The sequence below is a fragment of the Lynx rufus genome, unplaced genomic scaffold (genome assembly GCF_022079265.1).
Source record: "Lynx rufus isolate CCGP_SWC_20201006 ecotype Redwood Valley unplaced genomic scaffold, mLynRuf1.p SCAF_7, whole genome shotgun sequence".
Lineage (NCBI taxonomy): Eukaryota > Metazoa > Chordata > Mammalia > Carnivora > Felidae > Lynx > Lynx rufus.
This window is the reverse complement of record NW_025814889.1, coordinates 13,347,551-13,368,303: the sequence shown is the minus strand read 5'-3', so window position 1 is coordinate 13,368,303 and position 20,753 is coordinate 13,347,551. Positions and strand designations below refer to the sequence as shown.

The following is a 20,753-nucleotide window of genomic DNA, read 5'->3' as shown; positions in this document are numbered from 1 at the left end:
TCCAGAAGTTAAAGCAGAATTCTCATCAGGTGGTATTTTTCAGTGCACCGTGTTTGGGCTTGTGGCCTTGGGGGTCTTCTGGGTTCTTGTCGAATGCCTTTGGGTACCAGATGATGCCACCGTCTCCTCCTGGTCCAAGGCAGAGTTTTTAGGTTTGCTTTCAAATCTCTAAGATGTATTTAGTATTAGGGTCAGTCTAAAATGCAGTTCTCTATTACTCAACTTGTTAAGGTATTTCAGTGCTGCCTTGGTCTCTGAGTGGCATAAAAGGACCTTGCTATTGGGGCCTATGTCTTGCTCTACCCTGCCCTCTGGCTAAGCCATTCACAGCTCCATGTAGCACCTTGAAGGTGGGATAGACCTTTTTACACTTTTCAGAAGGTTTTTTTTTTTTTTTAAATGGTCATTTATTTATTTTTCAGAGAGAGCATGCAAGTGGAGAAGGGCCAGAGAGAGAGAGGGAGCCAGAGAATCTGCAGCAGGCTCCAGGCTCCGTGCTGTCAGCTCAGAGCCCCAAGCCGGGCTTCAACTCACGAATCATGAGATCATGACCCGAGCCAGAGTCAGATGCCCAACCCACTGAGCCACCCAGGTGCCCCTTTTTGGAAGGTTCTTAATGTTTGTAGCATGAATGGGTCTTAGAATTACTGGGTGTTACCAGTGAGAAGGGCTGTGGGTCATTTAGTTGAACTCCTATGTTTTTAAAGAAACCAAGGCCTAAAGAGGTGGAGTTTTGTATGTAAGGTTTCTCAGACCTCTAAATAAACTGTGTTAGTGGTGTTGGTCACACAGTTTATCTAATAATAGCTTCTATTTATTGAATTTCCATAGACATGCCAGAGATTGTATGGAGTACTTAAATAAATCTACATTTCAACCAATTCTTACAACACTCGCTTTAACAGATGGGAGAACGGAGGGTCACGAAAGTTAAGTTTTATCCAGGATCTCAAGCCAGTTTTATTTCTCCTGCACTGAGCCAACACTAGTTTTCCTTTATTGAATTGAAATTAAAAAAAATACAAATCAGTTTATTTGATCAGGGGAGTATGACAAAAATATCTTCGTGTTATTCTTCATGAAGAATGTGTCATGTAGTAATAATGTCGATGCACAAAGTACTTTTCCTTCCAGACAGTTCTGTCTCATCCTCTTTGTCTGTCAGGCTTCAGGATTACCTGATGCTCAGGGAGGAAACCCTGACCTCCCAACTCCACTTTCTGCGCTGCACACACAACTTGTTGCTAGGACTTTGGACAGCTCAGGGGCTCCCTCTACTGGTAGTTACTTCATTTGACTACTATTTATTGACCCTGTCCAGGGAGTGTGAGGAATGTGAACATAGACCAGATGTGGTCTTTGCAGTGAAGGGATGATGATTATGTACACATTGCTGTAATAGAAGGTGGGGATTGGTGACTGTTAGGGAAAGGGAACAGAGAAAATTCCTATGGGGTTGAGAAGTCAGGGAGTTTAATCGCAACTGGGGAATTAGGAAAGGTAGCTTGGAAAATTTGACATTTATCTGGATCTGAAAGGTTGAGTAAAATTTGGCTTTACAGCAGTTCAGGAGTAGGTACTTGAAGAGGATCAGCATCTCTGCTGGAGAGAATGGTGCTGGCAAAGGCATGCTGGTGAGGAAGGCAGGGAAATGTGAACATTTGGGGGCAGTAAGTGTTCATTTCAGTTTAAATTTTTTTTGAAGTTATTTATTTTGATAGTGAGTGAGCAGAGGAGGGGCAGAGACAGAGGGAGAGAAAGAATCCCAAGCAGGCTCTGCGCTGTCAGCACAAAGTCCTATGCGGGGCTTGACCTCACAAACCATGGAATCGTGACCTGAGCTGGAACTGAGCATCGGCACTTAACCAACTGAGCCACCCAGGCACCCTCCATTTCAGTTTAATTGGTGGATAGGATCCGTGAAATGAAAGCGTTTCTTTAGGATCCGAAGGGCATTTTCCAGTGCCATTGACTTAGTAGAGATTAGGAAGATGGTTGACAGAGGGAAGAAAGTTGAAGAAGGTCATTTACGTTCCATGTGTTGGTCATGGCTCGAGGGTGGAAAGTCACTGAGAAGTGGCCAGAATGCAGACGCCAGATCCTTCAGTGGCCACCGCCACTGCCATGAGTACTAGAGGTTAACAGAGGTTGCTCCCTGCTGGTTCATCCCCAGGGCTCACCCCACTAAGTGACCTTTTCCCAGACCCCGGCAGGGTCTACTCCGTAAGGGGCCACAAGGACTCCTTTAGCCTGGTCCACAGGCAGGCCTCAGGTCACACTTGACTGAGGCTGAGGGGCCTCGTGTCTCCTGTCCTGGCCCCAGTTGTGCAGAAGGGCAAACCAGTGAGAAAGGGTTTGAAGGGGAGCGTCTGCACCTTCGTGTGCAGCAGGGTGTCTGCTTCAATCCAGGCGGGGACAGGCTGAGGCCTGCCTTCCTGCCTGGTCCCCTGGGAGAAGCAGCACTTCCCAGATACTAAACCTAGAGAGGAATCCAAAGAAAATTCCAAGCTAGAGCTTGTTTCCTAGATTCAGAACTGAAGCCTTTCCCATTCTGCACACTGAAAGCTCTACCTCTGTCTTGGCATCAAGACCCGAGATGTGCTTGTACCCTGGCACCGACATCCAGGAGAGACTGGGAGTGAGCATCCTGTTTGTTTGCCTTTGCTTGCAGGAATTGTGAGAAAGGAGGGCAGAGGGAGGGGGGCCTGGGGGGGCGGGGCCGGGGGGGGGCAAGTGAGAGACCATGGAGGTCAAACCAGTGGGGCAAAGGAAAGAGTCAGCCAGGGTTTGAGCACTGATTGCCTTCGCCTTTTTGCTGTCATCACCTAGACGTCTGTCCAGCAGGTACATCAGACTCTGCGCGTCCACCTCCACTCCCAGCACCCCTGCATGATGGCGCCGACCCTTTCGTAGCTCAGGCCGGGGACCTTGGAGTCCCCCGTGCTTCTCCCATGCCTTTCGTGACTCTTGTCCAGTCCTTCAGGAAACCTCAGAGGCTTTCCAGTCAGCACGTATCCTGACCCGTCTGACCTGTGCTGCAACCATCCTGGTCTAACCCATGTGTCACCCATGTGTCACCCGTATCACTGTTCCTCCCCATTTTTTTCCCTGCCTGCTGCTGCTGTTTTAAACTCAGTAACTACAGTGGTCTTTTAAAACCATGAGACTCCTAGGGCGCCTGGGTGGCTCAGTCAGTTAAGCATCTGACTTCGGCTCAAGTCATGATCTCACGGTTCATGGGTTTGAGCCCCGCATCGGGCTCTGTGCTGACAGCTCAGAGCCTGGAGCCTGCTTCTGATTCTGTGTCTCCCTTTGTCTCTGCCCCTCCCCTGCTCACACTGTCTCTGCCTCTCAAAAATAAATAATTGTAAAAAGAAGGAAACAACCATAAGAGACTCTTAAATACAGAGAACAAACTGAGGGTTGATTTGGGGCGGGAAGAGGGGGGAAAGGGTGATGGGCATTGAGGAGGGCATTTGTTGGGATGAGCACTGGGTGTTGTTGTATGTAAGCGATGAATCACGGGAATCTACCCCCTAAACCAAGAGCACACTGTACACATTGTATGTTAGCCGATTTGACAATAAATTACATTTAAAAAAATAATTATAGGGGCACCTGGGTGGCTCTTTCGGTTGGGCGTCCGACTTCAGCTCAGGTCAAGATCTTGCGGTCCGTGAGTTCGAGCCCCGCGTCAGGCTCTGGGCTGATGGCTCGGAGCCTGGAGCCTGCCTCCGATTCTGTGTCTCCCTCTCTCTCTGCCCCTCCCCCGTTCATGCTCTGTCTCTCTCTGTCTCAAAAATGAATAAACGTTAAAAAAAAATTTTTTTTTAAATAAAAAAATAATTATAGACGGAAAAAAACAAAACAAAATCAAGATGTAAAAAATAAAAAAATAGGAGTCCGGTCTGGTCACTTCTCTGCTCGAAACCCTGAATGTCTTTTCTGCTGTCTCCAGAGTAAAGGCCAAGAGTCCTTACAGTGGCCCTCACGTTCCCCATGACACGTGACCCCTCCCCGCCTGCATCACCTTTCTGTCCTCACCGACACTCACTCCTCCAGCCCCGCTGGCTTCTTTGCAGCTCCTCACACCCCCCAGGCACACTCCTGCCTTGTGGCCTTTGCATGAGTTCTTTGCTTTGCCCCACGTCCACAGGGCTCCCCTTCCCCCAGGTGATACTGACCTTAGGAGGCTGTGACCTGTTTTGATTCAGTGTCATGGAGATTATCCATGGTTTGGAGCAGAGAAACAGATCCTTTTATGGGATCCTGTAGGCCTTCTTGTCTGCTCATTAATGAGAATGGAAAGACCGCTGGGGCCACACAGAGGTGTGTACGGTGCCTTTCACATATCAGTCAAAGAGCACACTTTGGTGTGGGGCAGCGTATTAAAGCCAGGCTGGCCGTGATGGGCTTGCTGACCTGCCACGGTCAAGGTTTGTAATTCTCCAGTCAGTGAGGTTGCAGGCATTCTGATTTAAAGGATCCACGTCAATAGTGTTCAAGGACTATTTGGCGTAAGTTGTTACACACATCTCAGTGTTCAGTAATTCTGAGCCTCAGTTATGCCGTTAAACCTAAAATATATAAACAAATAGTGCATCCACAGTTTTTCTATTTTAGCTGATTTCTTTATTCTTTGGATTTTTAATCTCTTTATTTTCACGTTAATCTTCAAGAGATTTTTGCTATAAAAATAGCAAATTTGGTAGAGAGAACAGGTTTGAGACCAGAGACATTCATTTTAGTTTGAGCTTCCCATTACTAGTAATATTAGCATGAACAAGTTACTTTTTGTTTCCCCGTTTTATTGTTTGCAAAGTGAAGATTCTAGTTCTTCTGTTCGTTGGGTTGTTGCTAGGCTCACACATGGTCACGTACGGGCCCTGGGTGATTGCTGACTGCTGCTTGGAACATCTTTTCCCCTTGGGTGTGGAAGAATATACCAGTGGTTTGGAATAGTTCAGGATTTGGGAAAGCATCTTCATGACCTTGAGAGCAAAACTCCTGCTTGTGACTGACTGCAACTGGATCCAGTTTTTGTTTTTGTTTTAAAATTTTTAGTTGAAAACACATCTTTATTTTTTCCACTGCCTGCCCCTTCACTCCTGTGCCCAGAGTCCATGGAAACAACACCGTGTGTTCTCTCCTCCCTTCATCCCACCCTCTTGTGTGAATATACGTGCTTTTACTTCATGTTTGCTCAGTGGGTTGATGTCATGGGCAGAAATAAAGATGGAACTTGTCTTCCATCGAGGAGCTTATCCCTGGAAGACCTCTCCACTTTTTTAGTTTAGACCAGATTTGATTCAGTTAACATTTATTCAGCTTCTGCCATGTGCCAGGCACTTTGCTGGGCCTGGGGATTCAGAGCTGTAAAAGAAGCGGTTCTGACTCGTGGGGAGAATAGGCAGAAACCCCTGGCTCCTCTGTGTCATGGTGGAAGTACATCTGCACCACTGCTGGGCCAGGAGGCGTGGAGGGGATCGTTCTCTCCGTGTCCCCGGAGAGGTGGGGGAAGGTGGCCGTTTTGGGTGTGAGCCCATGCACGTGCGGGTCTTCCCCCAACCTTGGCCTGTTCTATGGTTGCTGTTCCGTCCAGAGGCGTCAAACTGGCCAGAGAATTAGTAAGCATGTTCTCTGGACTTTGAGGGAAGGCCCAGTGTCAAATACTGTGCCATAGTCACACCCTGTATCTCATTTTTGGTTTGGGAAATAAAGTCATCATACAGGGACAGGGAAGCATGAAATGGCATGTTAATTATCTTGAAATATTGGACAGATTTGTTTTGGGGGCAGGGGAGCAGGATTGAGGTCAACACCAAAAGTGCCTAGGGGTCCACAGCAATGGAGTGCCTGCCGGCTGGACCCATCAGCTTCCAGCCTGATGCCCAGCCAGCCTTCTTCCTCCCAGCTCTTGCCCTCGCTGAGTTTGTTCTTCTGTCTCATTAAATATCATGAATGTTTGTGGACTGCCCACTGTGCGCCACACACTGCCCCTGCGTAGCTACAAGGGCGTGTGTGGGGGAGACCTGTGCCCTGAGCATCTCTTATGGGGGGACACACACTTAAATCATAGAATGAATGACTAGAATTGAACACGGTGTGGGGGCGGTGGGGGGGGGGGGGAAGGGACCCTAGGGATTGTCCTCTGTTCCTTTTGCTTTACTGATCAGGAGTCTGAGCCCAGAAAGGCTGTGGGACTCTGCCCAGGCATTCCATGGAGTTGTTGTGCTGTGCTCCAGTGACTGCCTGCCCTCCCTGCCAAAAACCTATACAGACGCGTTCTTGCTGCGAAGTATTCTCCCTTTGTCTTCCCTTCTTTCTTCCCTTCCTGTCACTTCCTTTTTTCCTGGCACTGTTGTAGGGCAGCTGGAGAGGGGGTGGGTAAGACAAAATTCTCGCCCTCGGGAGCATTTGCTTTCGAGAGCCAGTAACCAAGAAGCCAACTCACAGGACTGACAGCAGGGAAGAACTGGTGGCCGGGTTGGGTTTAAGTAGGGTAGGGAGAGGTCAGACCTCACTGAGAAGGTGACGTTTGAGGAGGGAGCGGAGGACAATGTGAGCTGGGTGCTCATGTAAGGGGAGAGGAGACCCCTGCCAGTGGCAACATCAGAAGCAGTGCTCTGTGCTCTAGAAGTGGTCTGCCCATTACTGGTGCACATTCATTGCGGGGGTGGGGGGAGGGGGCTGAAAGAAGCAATGAAGGATCCCGGTCAGGTGTCCAGGTGCTTGTTATGGGGTTAAGTTGGTCTTTTGACATATTGGCAGGAAGCATCCTGTGTGACCTGAAACTTAAAGTGTGAGCAGTAGTGACCAGAGTCAGATCGTGGGTCCCCTTTGCTTTAGTCACCCGGAAAACCACGGCCATTGTTGTGTCTCTTTTTCTCTCCTCCTGCTTTCTCGAAGCTTCAGAGGAGTTTTCAGTGAAGCAGTGAAGTGGGCCCTGGGGGATGGCACGCCTCAGCAGGAACGACCAGAGACCGTGTCACCTTTCTCTTTCAGACGGCCCGTCTGAGGACAGTGACCTCAAGGACGCCTATCTCATTCCGAGAAACATCATGGCTGAGCCAGACTACGTGGAAGATGACAATCCGGAGCTAATTAGGCCTCAGAAACTAGTCAATCCTGTCAAAACATCCCGCAACCATCAGGATCTTCACAGGGAACTTCTCATGAATCAAAAAAGGTACGGTGGTCTCTTGAGCAGAATTTTCCTTTTGGGGACTTCAGCTTCAGAGATGTTTACCTTTCCTGATGGTTTTTAAGGCTGCCTTGTTCCTTCTGGTGTCCTTGAGCCAGGGCACCCCCTCCCCCCCATAAAGTCCCATCATCTGCTGGAGTGACTCTGCATTCTGCAGAACTGTGTCCTCTTTGAAAATAGACACGTGCTTTAGAATTTGGATGTGAGGGGATCGATTAAGGATAAAAGAGTATCCTAAGTTGAAGAGGAATACCTTATTTGTTAGATTTGTAAAAATTCTGAATTTGCCCCTTACATTTGGGGCATTTATTATTTTTTTGGAAGAGAGAAAACATTTACCTTTTATCTTCTTTGTAGACAGTTTGCTCCATGTGTGCTATAAAAAATTTGGATGTTGGGTTGGTATAGTCTGCTTTTTAAGTGATTCTGGGCAGGGCAGGTTGACTGGGAGAGCCAAGGATACAAAATTATTTTTATTTATTAGGACACAGAATTACTTACTTTATTTAAGAGCCTTTAAGCTTCCTTTGGAGCACTTCTTGGATCTTCAGAATGAAACTTTTGATCTTAACTGTGGGACCTTATGGGTCATTCATTGCCCCACTCTTTACTCAGCCTTAGTAGGTACCCATTGAACTGAAGGATATACAGACCAAGTTAAGCAGCCGGGTCATATTTTAGCAGGAAGGCCTAATTTAAAAATAAAAATAAAAAAATGTGAAGAGATGTTGGCGGCAGTTCTCCTTCCCTAGTGCACCCCTGCCACGCATTATTCACGTGCCCCAGTATGCTGTTAGATTCATGGTGATTAAACTGAATGCACGTTTGATCCTTTTTGAATAAGTGCTTAGCTTCTAACCATCATTGTCACATAAAAGAAAAAACATATAGAATTGATATCATGCCCAAAGCAAAGCAGAACTGTACGTTCCTAAATAGACCACAGAGTTTGAAGGCAGTCTTACCTGGGAAATGATGCCTGCATTTTGGTACAAAGATCGAAAGTTTGATGTACTCCAAAAGAGTAGCCGTTGCCACTGAGTGGTTTTCTGATCATCTTTTACCTCTTGGTCCTCAGTTGCCTTATCTGTAAAGTGGGAGGAGGGGACTTGGTTGATCTCTAGTAAGAGACATTCTGGCCCAAGCTGTTTTTGTTTTATTTGGTTTGGTTTTGTTCTTCTGTTGTATCTATGAAAAGGCTCCAAGTCAGAAGAGAGGCAAAGGTAAAACCAAAATTGGCAGACTTGTTCTCTGAATTATAGCCTACAAATTACTCCACAAAAATGTACTTAGTACCCTGGGTTATATCTAAAACGTATAGGTTTGTACAATCGAATCTGGTTCCAAATTTTCTAGAATAGTCATTTTCTGTGAAAATAGACCTTCCTTCTGTCTGACTTTCTCTGGCCCATGATTTCTTTTCCTTGTTTACACAGCTGACTCTTTAGCCAGGCCCAGCTCAAGTAATTTGGGAGAATGCTGGTGTTCCCTCAAGTACCATGGTGTAGAGAGGATGTTGCTCTGAGGTTAGAGGGAAATCATCTAAATCCTGGTTTGCCGTTTAACTTGACCTACCTTTATGACCTTGGACAAGGTCCCCCTTCCTGATACACGTTTCTTCATCTATGAAATGGGGGATAAAAATATCCTTCTTACAAAAAATAAATAGGGGATGGGGCACCTGGGCGGCTCAGTTGGTTGAGTGTCCCACTTCAGCTCAGGTCTTGATCTCATGGTTTGTGAGTTTGAGCCCTGTGTCCAGCTCTGTGCTCACAGCTCAGAGCCTGGAGCCTGCTTTGGATCCTGTGTCTCTCTTTCTCTCTGCCCTTCCACTGATCATGCTCGCTCGCTCTCTCTCTCTCTCTCTCTCTCTCTCTCTCTCTCAAAAATAAATAAAAACATTTAATAAAAACAAAATAAATAGGGGCGCCTGGGTGACTCGGTTGAATGTCCGACTCTTGATCTTAGCTCAGGTCTTGATCTTAGGATCGTGAGTTGAAGCCCCACGATGGGCTCCATGCTTGGCATGGAGCCTACTTAAAAAAAAATTTAAATAATAACATGTGTGAATACCTGTTAAAATGACTGGGATATAACAAATGCTCAATTCGGGGCGCCTGGGTGGCTCAGTTGGGTGAACGTCCGATTTCGGTTCAGGTCATGATCTAGCTCGTGGTTCATGAGTTTCAGCCCTGAGTTGAGCCCTGTGCTGACAGCTCAGAGCCTGGAACCTGCTTTGGATTCTGTGTCTCTCTCCCTCTCTCCTCCTCTCTCTCTCTCTCTCTCTCTCTCTCTCTCTCTCTCTCTCTCTCTCAAAAATAAACATTAAAAATAAATAAATTTAAAAAATAAATGTTCAGTTAGTCCCATCCATGTTCCACCTCCCATGTAGCATCTTCTGAAAATTCCCATTGCTTCTTCCCCCTTTTCTCTGAAGGGCTGTGGCCTGGCTTTTGAAGTATATCAAGAGGGGGGAAAAGAAACCGAAAAGGCAGGAAGGTGGGTTTCAAAATCCAATGCATGTATCTCATCCTATGTTTTCAGGTTTTTGAAGATAAGATCTTAGTTTGGTGGGGTCCTCACATTAGAAATACAGTTGGTTTGTGGAGTGAAAATGTCTCAAGCAGTTTCTTCTCTGATTCATCTTCTATCATATATACTTACTAGAGACTCTGGGGTTTTTATTTAGAAATAAAATTTCTAAATTTAGAAAATCAAGAAATTTTTGTGCCAAATGATAGGAAGTTTCAGACGGATAATATATATATTTGGTTAAAGGATAATTGTACTTGGTTTTTGGCTTGAATCATAATGAAAGTCTGCTTCCTTTTCTACAATTTGTAAAGGACCTTCCCATATTTTATCTTAACCAGTGATCTTTCCAGTAACCCAGTGTGTGTTATCTTGGGGTTACCCTAATTTGACATATAAATACAAGAAAACCCAGAGAATAAACATAGAATAGAAAGCAATTCATACAGATAAACCAAATAGAGTAATAGTATCACTCAGAAAAAAAAGTGGAGAAAAGAAAGGGAGACAGAAATGAGATCAACGCAAAGCAAGCATTCCATGGAGCCCTGTACCTTTGCTCTACTTAGGCATAAATTTGGCTCAAAACCCGGGAGCATTTGTTTCACAGAGTTTTTCAGGTTACATTTTAGAGATCATAAGATAAAAGCAGATTCACTGTTTAGGAAAACAAATACTTGTAGATACTCGTAAATACTCTGAAACCTACACCCTGTCAAGGATATAATTCTCCTCTACTTACCGTCTTTTGGACCTAGATCATCAGATTAAGAGTTTTTAAATTTTGATCTGGTTACAGTCTGCCATTAAGTCTGATTATGAAGACCTTTGGTCAGCTTCTCAGGTTCTGTAGGTGTTCCCAGTGGCTCAAAGGGCAGATTTCAAGAGGCATTATTTTTTGTAGTTGGCAGATTTCAAGAGAAATTACTTTTTGTAGTTGAAAGATGAGTGTTCGGGACACCTGGGTGGCTCAGTCGATTGAGCATCTGACTTCAGTCAGGTCATGATCTCACGGTTCGTGAGTTTGAGCCCCACAGCAGTCTTGATGCTGTAAAATGTAGGGATTGAAGCGCAGAGCCCGCTTCAGATCCTCTGTCCCCCCATCCCTGCTTGCCTCTCTTTGCCCCCCCCCCCCCACTCAGGCTCTCTCTCTCAAACATAAAAATGTAAAAAAAAAAAAAGTGAGAGGTCTTAAAAATATAGGGATATTTCTTACATAACTTAGAGAGATTCTATCTTCTCTACAAAGTACTTTTGGCCACAGATATAGAATATCCAATCACCTAAACACATCTCTAAAATTGGTCCTTTGGCTTGTACCTTCCAGTCAGCAATTTCGTTTCCTGTGATTTTAGTTGTTCATTTTATATGCTTTGCTGGACAGATAGTTCCTCAGTAGATACTTGTTGCTGTACCACGTGGCAAAAAATATGGGAAGTTGAGTTAGAAGTATTTGCGTTTAGAATCCATGCAGGTAGAAATGACTCAAGCCAAAAATGTAGATAAAGACAGGTCAAACCAGAAGATTCCAAGATTTAAAGATCAAGGACTTGAAATCCAAATGCACCCCTCCCCTTCCACCCTAAGAAAAAAATTAGGCCAGGAGATATTTGGCTGGGTGGGGAGGGGAGCTGTTCCGTTAGGGTTTGAGCCAGCCCTCGCCTCTGGCTCCATGCTCTCCCAGGTGAGGAGAGAGGGAATTTCACCTTTATGGGTTTTATGTGTCTGGGGTGGGGGTGGAGTGAATGAATATAGACCTTTCCAGTCTGCCCCTTGATGTATTCAGTGGTTTATGTGAAATGTGAAATGTACCTTCAAAAGTTGTCTGTACATTTCATCGCTAGTGGTAGAAAGATAAATTGTTGGAGCCTCTCTTGGAGGGCAGTTTGGAAATATCCACTGAAACGTAAAATGTGCTGGTCAGCCAGCAGTTGTACTTTTTTGCATCTAGCCAACAGAAATAGTTCTATAAAAGGGCAGGTATACATGTGTAAGGAAGTTCATTGCTGCATTGCTTTTAATAGGGAGCGATTAAAAACAACCTAAATGTTTGTCAGGGGAGTGGGAAAATGATGGCACTTCTGTACCATGACATCTTAGGCAGATGTTCAGAAGAATGAGGAGGAGGCCATAGAAAGTATGGAAGAGGACAGCCCAAAGTCTTAGTTATCTGTGGGTGTAAGAATGGGAAATGGTCCGTGGGGCAAGGACTCTACTCTGTACAATTCTAACCACATAGAATACAGTGTATGTGGTGCTCCCAAGATTTGCTTAACAGGGGGTTTAGGTGTGCTTTTACTTTTACATATATGGGTGTATATGTTACCTACCTTTTTTTTGTTTGTTTTGTTTTTGCAAAGAGCACTTACGAATTTAAAAAACTATCTTGGGTGCCCTCTGTCACATTATAGTCACAGGAACTAGACCCAGAAATAACTGTTGGTGTCGAGTGGTTCAAAGCCATCAGGACTTAAGCACCTGTCAATCATAGAGGAATTGAAAGTGCTTGTTAATTGTATCTGTCAGAAGTGATTAAAGAGAAATCAGCTGTTAGCATGCAAAGAATGACACTATAGTCCATGAGATTTGGAGTGGCTTGTTTTTGTCTCTGGGCACTCTCTACAGGCTGATCCAGTTTTCAACTCAGAATCATATGGGCAGTGCTTGACTTTCCATTCAGCACAGAAAGTGAAGTGATCTTCTGTGATAAAATATTAACTAAATTTGCATGACTTTTTGACTGCTGTAAGTGCAGAACATTTATCAGATAAGCACCATTTCCCTGAGCTTTCTGTGGCTAAATATTTTATCTTACTGTCTCCATTGTGTAAAGTCTTTGACTAGAAAATGAATACTGGATGTTAGTTAAACCCATTCATAGGCTGCAGCAGAATGCCAGCTTAGTGTTCATACATCAAAGTTGTTGAGCATCCTTTGCATAATCCAGAAGAATTTAATAACCATTGAGGTTAATTTTGCCAGTGAAATAAAGGGAAAGGAAAATTTTTGAAATTTAAATTATGTAGATAGCTAAATTCTTAATCCTAAAATTTAAGTCCCTTAATTCTGTCTGTGGTATCCTACTGAAGCTTTTTAATAGTCATGGAACTGAGTGGGTCTTTACTCACATTATTTACAAACATATTTTCTTATGCTCAGGTGCCACTTACATTTATTGTGAGCCAAGTACCATAAGTAGTTTTTATTACACTTCATGTTTAACTTCCAGAATAGTTCCTCGATACTTCTGTCGACACCATAAGATCTTTTTTTTTTTTAATCTTTCTTTTTAAATTTATTTATTTTGAGAGAGACAGAAATAGCGTGAGTCGGGTAGGGGCAGAGAGAGAGAGGGAGAGAGAGAACCCCAAGCAGGCTCCGCACTGTCAGCAAGGAGACTGATGAGGGGCTCAAATCCACGAAACCGTGAGACCATGACCTGCGCTGAAACCAACAGTCGGACGCTCAACCGACTGAGCCACCCAGGTGCCCCCATCATAAGATCTTAGTAACTGCAAAACACACTAATTAAATCACAGAAGTAACTCATCTCCTTTCCTTTGTTTCTTCTTTTTTTTTTTTTTTTTGGCTGAATTTAATGTTTTTCATTCTACTTTTTTACTAAAAGTTCTGCTAATGAAGATTGGGAAAGTGAGGATACATGTTATTTTGACTATGCATCCTTTATCTGTAGTGATGGCATATACTGATCTTTACTCTGTAAACAACTTTGAAACATTTATGATTAAAAAAATGGAGATAGGGGAGATGCCAGAATCTTAAAAAATTATAGTTAGATAAATGAAGAAGTGTGAAATTGAGGATTTGTTTACAGATGAAATAGTGTGAACTTGAAAGACATTGAGAGGAGTGTGTTGACGAGTTTCTTGCAGCCAGAGCCCACACTTGGGAAATTGTTATTTGATTTAACAGTTACTCAGATGACTCCCAGATGCTGAGACACATTGGTTGATTGAAGTAGTTTAGAGAACCACCACCAAGGTAGACATTCCTGAATTACAGACTAGCAGTCACCATCAGCAGGACCAGAAGGTGCGTGGGAAGGTGCATGGGCCCATCTCAGTCCTGAGTTGATTCAGTAGGGCCCTTCCTGCTGCCCAGAAAAGCCTGGATCACTGACAGGTCAAGTGTGCATGTGTGTGGGTGCGTGAGAGTGAATACGCCCACCATCACTTCCACCCTATGCTGCCTGAAATTGATGATGTTCTTCCTGTTCTGTGGTTTGTTTCATTTTTATTTTAAATGCTCTTAGTAAATGTTAGTATCAAGTTGAGATTACTTGAGAGCTAGTGGAGACTTGCTAAAGAGAGAAGGAAGACAGAAGGAGATAGGCTGACTGAGCCACCACCGTGGAAAGCCTGGACTGAAGAAATCTTAAGGAAATGGTAGAAAAATAGAAACCAGCAATGTCCTAGCTGACAGTTAAACATAGAAGTTCCACCTAAGGAAATGTCCTTGACTTACCCCAAACATTTTGGGTGCAGGGTTGCTAGGAAATGGTCTAAGTTTTGCTTTTGTTTCTCCCCATCTGCAAAGAAGGCAGCCTGATTTATCTCTTAGAAAAGTAAAATTTCCCTGAAGCCTGATTTCCGTGCATCATCAGTAGTAAACTACACATCTGAAGCAGTTCCACTGTATGGAGCACTAGGAGTCAAGGGATCAGAATTCTCTGCCCCCCCCAGCAGTGATGAAATCTTAGACGTGCCTGCTGGTATACAAGAGCCCTACGACAGATTTGAGAATTTTGGAAGAGGGGTCCAGGGCCATTTTGCTGTTTACATTTCTGTGCTAGCCTAACTCTAGGCAATATGTGTGTGTGTGTGTGTGTGTGTGTGTGTGTGTGTGTGTGTGTGTATTATTTACTTTGAGAGAGAGAGGGAGAGAGAATCCCAAGCAGACTCCGTGCTGTCAGCACAGAGCCCGACGGAGGGCTCAATCTCACAAACCATGAGATCGTGACCTGAGGTGAAACCAAGGGTCGGATGCGTAACCAACTGAGCCACGCAGGCACTCGATTCAAGGCTATAGTTAGTATGTGGGATCGGGGGCTCCATCTTGGGAAGGTTTCCCTACAACTTCAGGTGGAGGCACCTCATATTCTGGGTATCTCCATCCTCACCATCTCTATCTATCTCCATCATCTCTGTTCTCCTCTGTCATCTCCATCCCAATCATCTCCATCTCTGTTTTCTCCATCTCCACCTTCCTCATCTTGTGTCATCCCTGTCCTCCTCTTCTCTGTCATCTCCATCTTCTCCATCACTGTCTTCTCCACCATCTTCGTCTCCATCTTCTCCGTCTCCATCAGCATCATAAGCGATCATAATACCCATTGAATGAGCCCGCTATTCCGACCTTCCCCCCTCCAAACCATCCTCACTACCCTTTACATAGCCTAGTATCTGGCACACAGTAGGTGCTCAGTCCATTTTTATTGAATGAATGCATTTTGCGTACTCTTGGAAGTTGTTCTTGTCTTTCTTCCATGCTCGTGAATTTCTGACACGACCCGTGCTGACTAGCGGCTAGTACGCATCATAGTGATGCTGCCAATTCAGTAGACCCCTTTTCTGTGGCTGACGCCATAAATTTCTGTTGATGAAGGATGTGCCCATTAGATTAAAACTTCCTTTGGTTTTTGTTTTTAAGATTAAGACTTTCTAATTTTGTTATTTATTTACTTATTTATGCAGGGGTCTTGCCCCTCAGAATAAGCCAGAACTGCAAAAGGTGATGGAAAAGAGAAAACGAGATCAAGTAATAAAGCAGAAAGAAGAAGAAGCACAAAAGAAGAAATCTGACTTGGAAATAGAACTATTAAAACGGCAGCAGAAGCTGGAGCAGGTGAGAGTGAGATGAAAGTTGTCTTTTTCCTTTATTCAGATCCATCTGACATTCAGTATCATGTGAGTTTAAGGTGTACTGCGTGCTGACTTGGTGCATTTATATTGCGGTGTGTTTGACACTGAACCGTTAGCTAGCGCCTGTCACATCACGTAATTATCATTTCTTCAGCGTTGGGAACTAAAGGTCTAGTCACTTAGCATATTTCTGTTCATAGTGTAGTTTTGTTTGTTTATGTTCATAGTGTAGTTTTGGTGGCTGTAATTACTGTGCTGTGCTGTGTATTACTTCTCTACTGGTTGCAAGTTCATACCCTTAACCAACATCTCTCCCGTTTCCCCAGCCCCTGCTAGCCGCCATTTTACTCTCTGCGTTTACAGTTTTGGTTTCTCTAGATTGCACAAATAAGGGAGATCATGCAGTATTTGACTTTCTCTGGTTGACTCCTCTCAAAAGTTATCTCTTCTGTCCTGAGAAGTAAGAATGTTGGAACAAGCAAAATTTACCAGACATGTCAGATGTAAATGCTGATTTCACAAAAGGAAACTATGAGATAGAATGTCAGCTAATGGGCTACATAAAATACATTCAAATGAGGTAAAGACAAGGATTCAGGAGGCAAAGCCCAAACTGGGGAATATCACTGAACTCACAGCAGAGCACTGGGGAGCTCAAGCAATTGAGTGAGATTCAGCCTCACCAACCAACTGCACATTGGTCTCGGGATCCTGTTTCCGTAGCCTTGATTTTTGGGTTTTTGGTTTTGGTTTTGCTGGTAGTACAACCCGGGGGGGCTGCTGCTCCCTCGCAGGACGACCCCAGGGCCTGCACATGTCCGTACATACATACACCTAAGGTGGAGACTGGGAGAGAATTTCCTCCACTGGGAAATGAAGGTGTTAGGGACTTTGGAAAGAGGAGGAGTGTTTCGAAAAGCCTCTCATTTTATAAATAATTTTCCTGTTTCTGAATTTCATTTAGCATGAACTTGAGAAGCAGAAATTGCAAGAAGAACAAGAAAACACCCCAGAGTTTGTGAAGGTTAAAGGCAATCTCAGGAGAACAGGCCAAGAAGTGGCCCAAGCGCAGGAGTCGTAGGCCTGGGCCACAGAGACCGCGCGCCCAGCACACCACACGGGGAGGCCGTGTGCAGGTGTCTCCGCAGCACTTAAGCTCAGGGCAGAAGCCCCTGGAGAGAACCCCAGCCAGCAGAGAATTGTTACTTTAAAAAGGATTTGGTTTTGGTTTTCCTACAATCTGGGTGGATAAATGACCTGTGACAGTTGATTTCTATTCGCCAAATGAAGGACGTTGACCAGCACTTAAGTTGGGATAAGTGAACCTGTGTTCAAAGACTTAAAAAAACAAAAACAAAACCACAACAGCAAAAAAGAAAGAGGACACTGGAATAAATTCTTCAGAATTGCACTACTTGGTTTTTCTTTCAGTCCAAGTTTAGTGGGGCAGAGAGCCTTTCTCCTTCTAAAATCTAAAACAAAAAACAAAAAACACGTGATTTGTTTTTTCCTTTAGGTATCTGCTAGATAATTTAGATCACATAGAAAGGCATTGATCTGTTACATCTTATGTTTGTAAATTCTCTGTTGAGAATCCAGAATTGTCTTGTGTAGTCCTACTGTCACCCGTGTTAGGTTGACACCTGAGAATGTTGATGTTAATGTTGAGCACAGCTGTTACCTTTGTTGGCATTAAGATTCAGAAATAGGGTGAGAAGGTTTAAAAACATGGAAACAAAAATACCTAAAAATATGCAAACAAGTTACACGTAAAACATAAGGAAACAAAAAACACATAAAGGTCCATCTTGATCTTATTTTAATTGCTTTTGGTTCTCTGATACTAGAATGCTCCATAGTGACAGTCCAGTTCAGAGAAGGCACATTGTATAAATCCAGTTCTTGCTTTGATAACTATTAGGATCTTATTTTGTTTTGTGTTTGAATTTCTTGCCGAGCCTAGTCCCTTTATATGAAACAATCCTTCCGCTCCTTTGGAGTATAATAACTAGTTCCATATAACCCAACTTCAGTGTCAAACGTAGAGGGTCCAAATCTTTGAGAACAGTGTGGGGGAAGCTCCCATCGGGAGCCAGGCAAGGAGGACTTGTCTGGGTATTCTAATGTGAAACAAACGTAGATCGGTCTCCAGAAGGCCTAGGTGGAAGGTTGATAGCATCTGTACATTTTGGATATCATTAGAATTCCCAGTTTGGGAAATTTCGGATCAAGGATCACATACTGCTTTGCCTTGTTTTTGTTTTTTTTTTTTTTTCCCGGTGAAGAAAGACTCTTTCGCCGCTCTGTCAGCGGTGATGACCACTGCATGCACCTCAGGAAACGCTGAGGTGAAGGGAGAGGCCGCCCAGCTTCCGCACACCAGCTAGCTTGCTATCGTAAGTGAGTCCCAGGCGGACAACAGCGAAATCCTTACGCAAAGTACGCTTTATTACCGCTGGTACATTTTACTGGGGGTGATCTGGAAGAATTCATGTGGATTCAGTATGTTCTCCATCCAGACGATTCAGCCAGTGATTTCTACATTGCAGAGTCCTCTCCTTTAAAGGCTCATAGAAAACTGGATCCCGAGCTTTTAATCCTAATAAGCATAGTAGAAATTAGCTTTCTATGGGAATGCTTTAGTTTTCATAGTTGACAGGCTCATACTCAGTCCTCATGTGAACAAGATGAAGGTAAACACAGAGACAGCACATACTGCCAGTTAGAGGACATGTCGACCACACCCGCAGTGGGTGATTTCTCACCAGTGGGTATTATTTGAATGAAACATGAGATGCTGAAGTTAAAATGTTGCTCTGTCATAGTCTACTTTTGAAGGATGGAATGGTAACTTTTTTTTTTCCATCCTCCTTTTTGAGAGAAGAAGGTATGTCACGTGATCCTCTTGAAGGTACATTTCTGATTGCACACTGACTGGAGTGCTGTCTTTGTGTATATGGACTAATGATGAGATTTGCAGGATGAAGATTCAGGACTAGCTCATAGCCTTTCACCTAACTGGATGTTGGATCTTAAGTCCTGCGTCTCTGAAGTAATTCTGCCACTCGATAGAATTCTCAAGGGTCCCCGACAGACTCCTTCAGAAGGACCGATTCTGTTCCTAGAACTTACCTAGAATTTGTTCTTCACTGGGAAGAAAAAGGACAAAAGCATCTCCCTCCCAGTCTCACTCACCAGTCTGCACAGTTACGTGTAGCGAGTAGTACAAGGTCTGGCCAGAAGACTTGTAAATAGCGTGAGGTGATGTCTTATGACCAAACAGTGGGATATACAGGTCGAGAAGCTCCCTGAAGCCGTCAGCTCAGCTCAGCTCAGCTCACAAGCCTGAGTTTAAAAGGGTGCCAGTCTCCCCTCCACACGTTAATACTGTGCGGTCCAAACCCCTAGGACTCCTGAACATCCGGGCAGTTTTGTGCTTTGAGCCACTTTTTGACAGAAATGGCTCCATTTTTCCACTCTGTGGTTTTCTTAAAATAGTTCAGTGTTTTATAGTCTCCTGGTAGTAAAGTAGTGTTGCTTTCTAAGCTGCAACAGTTGACTTTATTCTTCTACTCTGAAAAATCTTGACTTGTTTGAGTGTATATAATATATATAAAGGGAGCCTTAATGGATTTGTTTTCATAATTTAATATTTTTTGTATTTGCTCTTGTATAATTGTTTTTAATGGAAAGTATTACAGAACTGAGGGTGGAATTCTTAGAACCAAAGTTATTCTTAATAAAAATCACCACGCGCTTGGACCACGCAGCTGTGTTTGTCTGATCTGTTGGAGGTGGATATCTGGAACCGAAGGGGGGTTGCTGTGTTCACCTTCAGTAGAAGGTGGTTTTAGGGTCTTCCTTTGGTGACTGTCCTCTTTGACACCACCCCCCCCCCCCCCGCCGCCCCCATCAGTTATGTCCTCTGTCTTGCTTCAGTCAGGCTGACAATTCATTGTGTCAAACAAATTCATGGTAAGGGATCATGCTACTTTTTGTATAAAATATGTGGTATTTTAGCAGCAGCTCGCTGTCCGTCAGGTCAAAGTATTCTGAATTCTAAGTAGCCTGGTAGAACAGTGGGAGGTGTATTTTGGCAAGGGCCATTTTTTAATGCCGTGAGCTAGTACATATAACATATCTGAGGTGTGACCATGAAATTATTCCGCTTATTTAACTAGGTTAATGTTATCCTCCAAAAGTGACTTTGGGAAACTGTACGCTTGATTATACTGCACTATTAGTTAAAATAGTTTGGAGATTCCAGTCTCTCTGTGCCTTTTTTTCTTTCCAGCCCCGAGTTATTACTCAGTTTGATTACCCAGCTGTATTAGACTCTATTTTGAAAATGAAATGTACTCAGGGCAGTGAAGATTTTCTACATCCAGGGGTAAACCATGAGTTCTAAAGGGCAGTGCAGAAGATGGGTTACGAACACGACTCGAGCTACAGCTGCATTCTTGGAATAACCAGGCAGTTTCCCAAGGGGGCAGTTTTGAGGCCATTAACTCCATTTCATCGAACCACTCTACGCTTGCTTGTTTCTTCGAGTAAATAGTAATAGATGTGAAAAAAGCAGAGGGCAATTAAAGTGTTTGAGAACGTTTAAAATGCTAATTGCAGCTAAAAAGTATTGGAATACAACTACCAGGCTTACATTTACTGGTATAAGGAGAAATGAAGTGTTTTCTCTCTAAGGTCTTGGGTAAATAACATCTTTCTGAGGTAGCCTCACATTTACAGTTTCTTACTTTTTTTTGTTTCTCCTCTTGAGAAGATGCAGTCTGATTATCAGTTGAGATGTTTTGAATGTCTTCCTACTTGTTCCTAGGTCTCCTAGCAAGATGGTAATTGTCAACCAGAGTCTGGGAAAAAGGACGCTTGGTTATTTATCGAGACGATGTTGATTGCTGCTGAGTGGTGTTGTTCCCAGGCCCCTAAGGGTTAGGGAACATTTGTGTGTGTCAGTATGAATGTGTATTTACACATTTGTATTGATTTTATTTTTACATCTATGGTGATCAAAAATTACGAGTTCACATTGATAGTCTCAAATGTAACCCAGTAGTACATGCTGGCTTTTCCATTTCCATACTTGTTGCTTCTTTCTCTAGCAGTGAAAGCCTTCTCCATGT

General features: G+C 43.9%; 1 protein-coding gene across 1 annotated transcript in view; it reads left to right on the top strand.

Moving 5' to 3' along the window:
• FAM107B (family with sequence similarity 107 member B) overlaps positions 1-19,385 on the top strand; it is a 232,542-nt gene extending 213,157 nt beyond the window's left edge. The window contains exons 3-5 of the mRNA XM_047065049.1: positions 7,006-7,189; positions 15,451-15,601; positions 16,583-19,385. Coding sequence (XP_046921005.1) covers positions 7,006-7,189; positions 15,451-15,601; positions 16,583-16,699 — 452 coding nt within the window. The 3' untranslated portion in view covers positions 16,700-19,385. The remainder of the gene's footprint in view (positions 1-7,005; positions 7,190-15,450; positions 15,602-16,582) is intronic.
• The last annotated feature ends 1,368 nt before the right edge of the window (positions 19,386-20,753 follow it).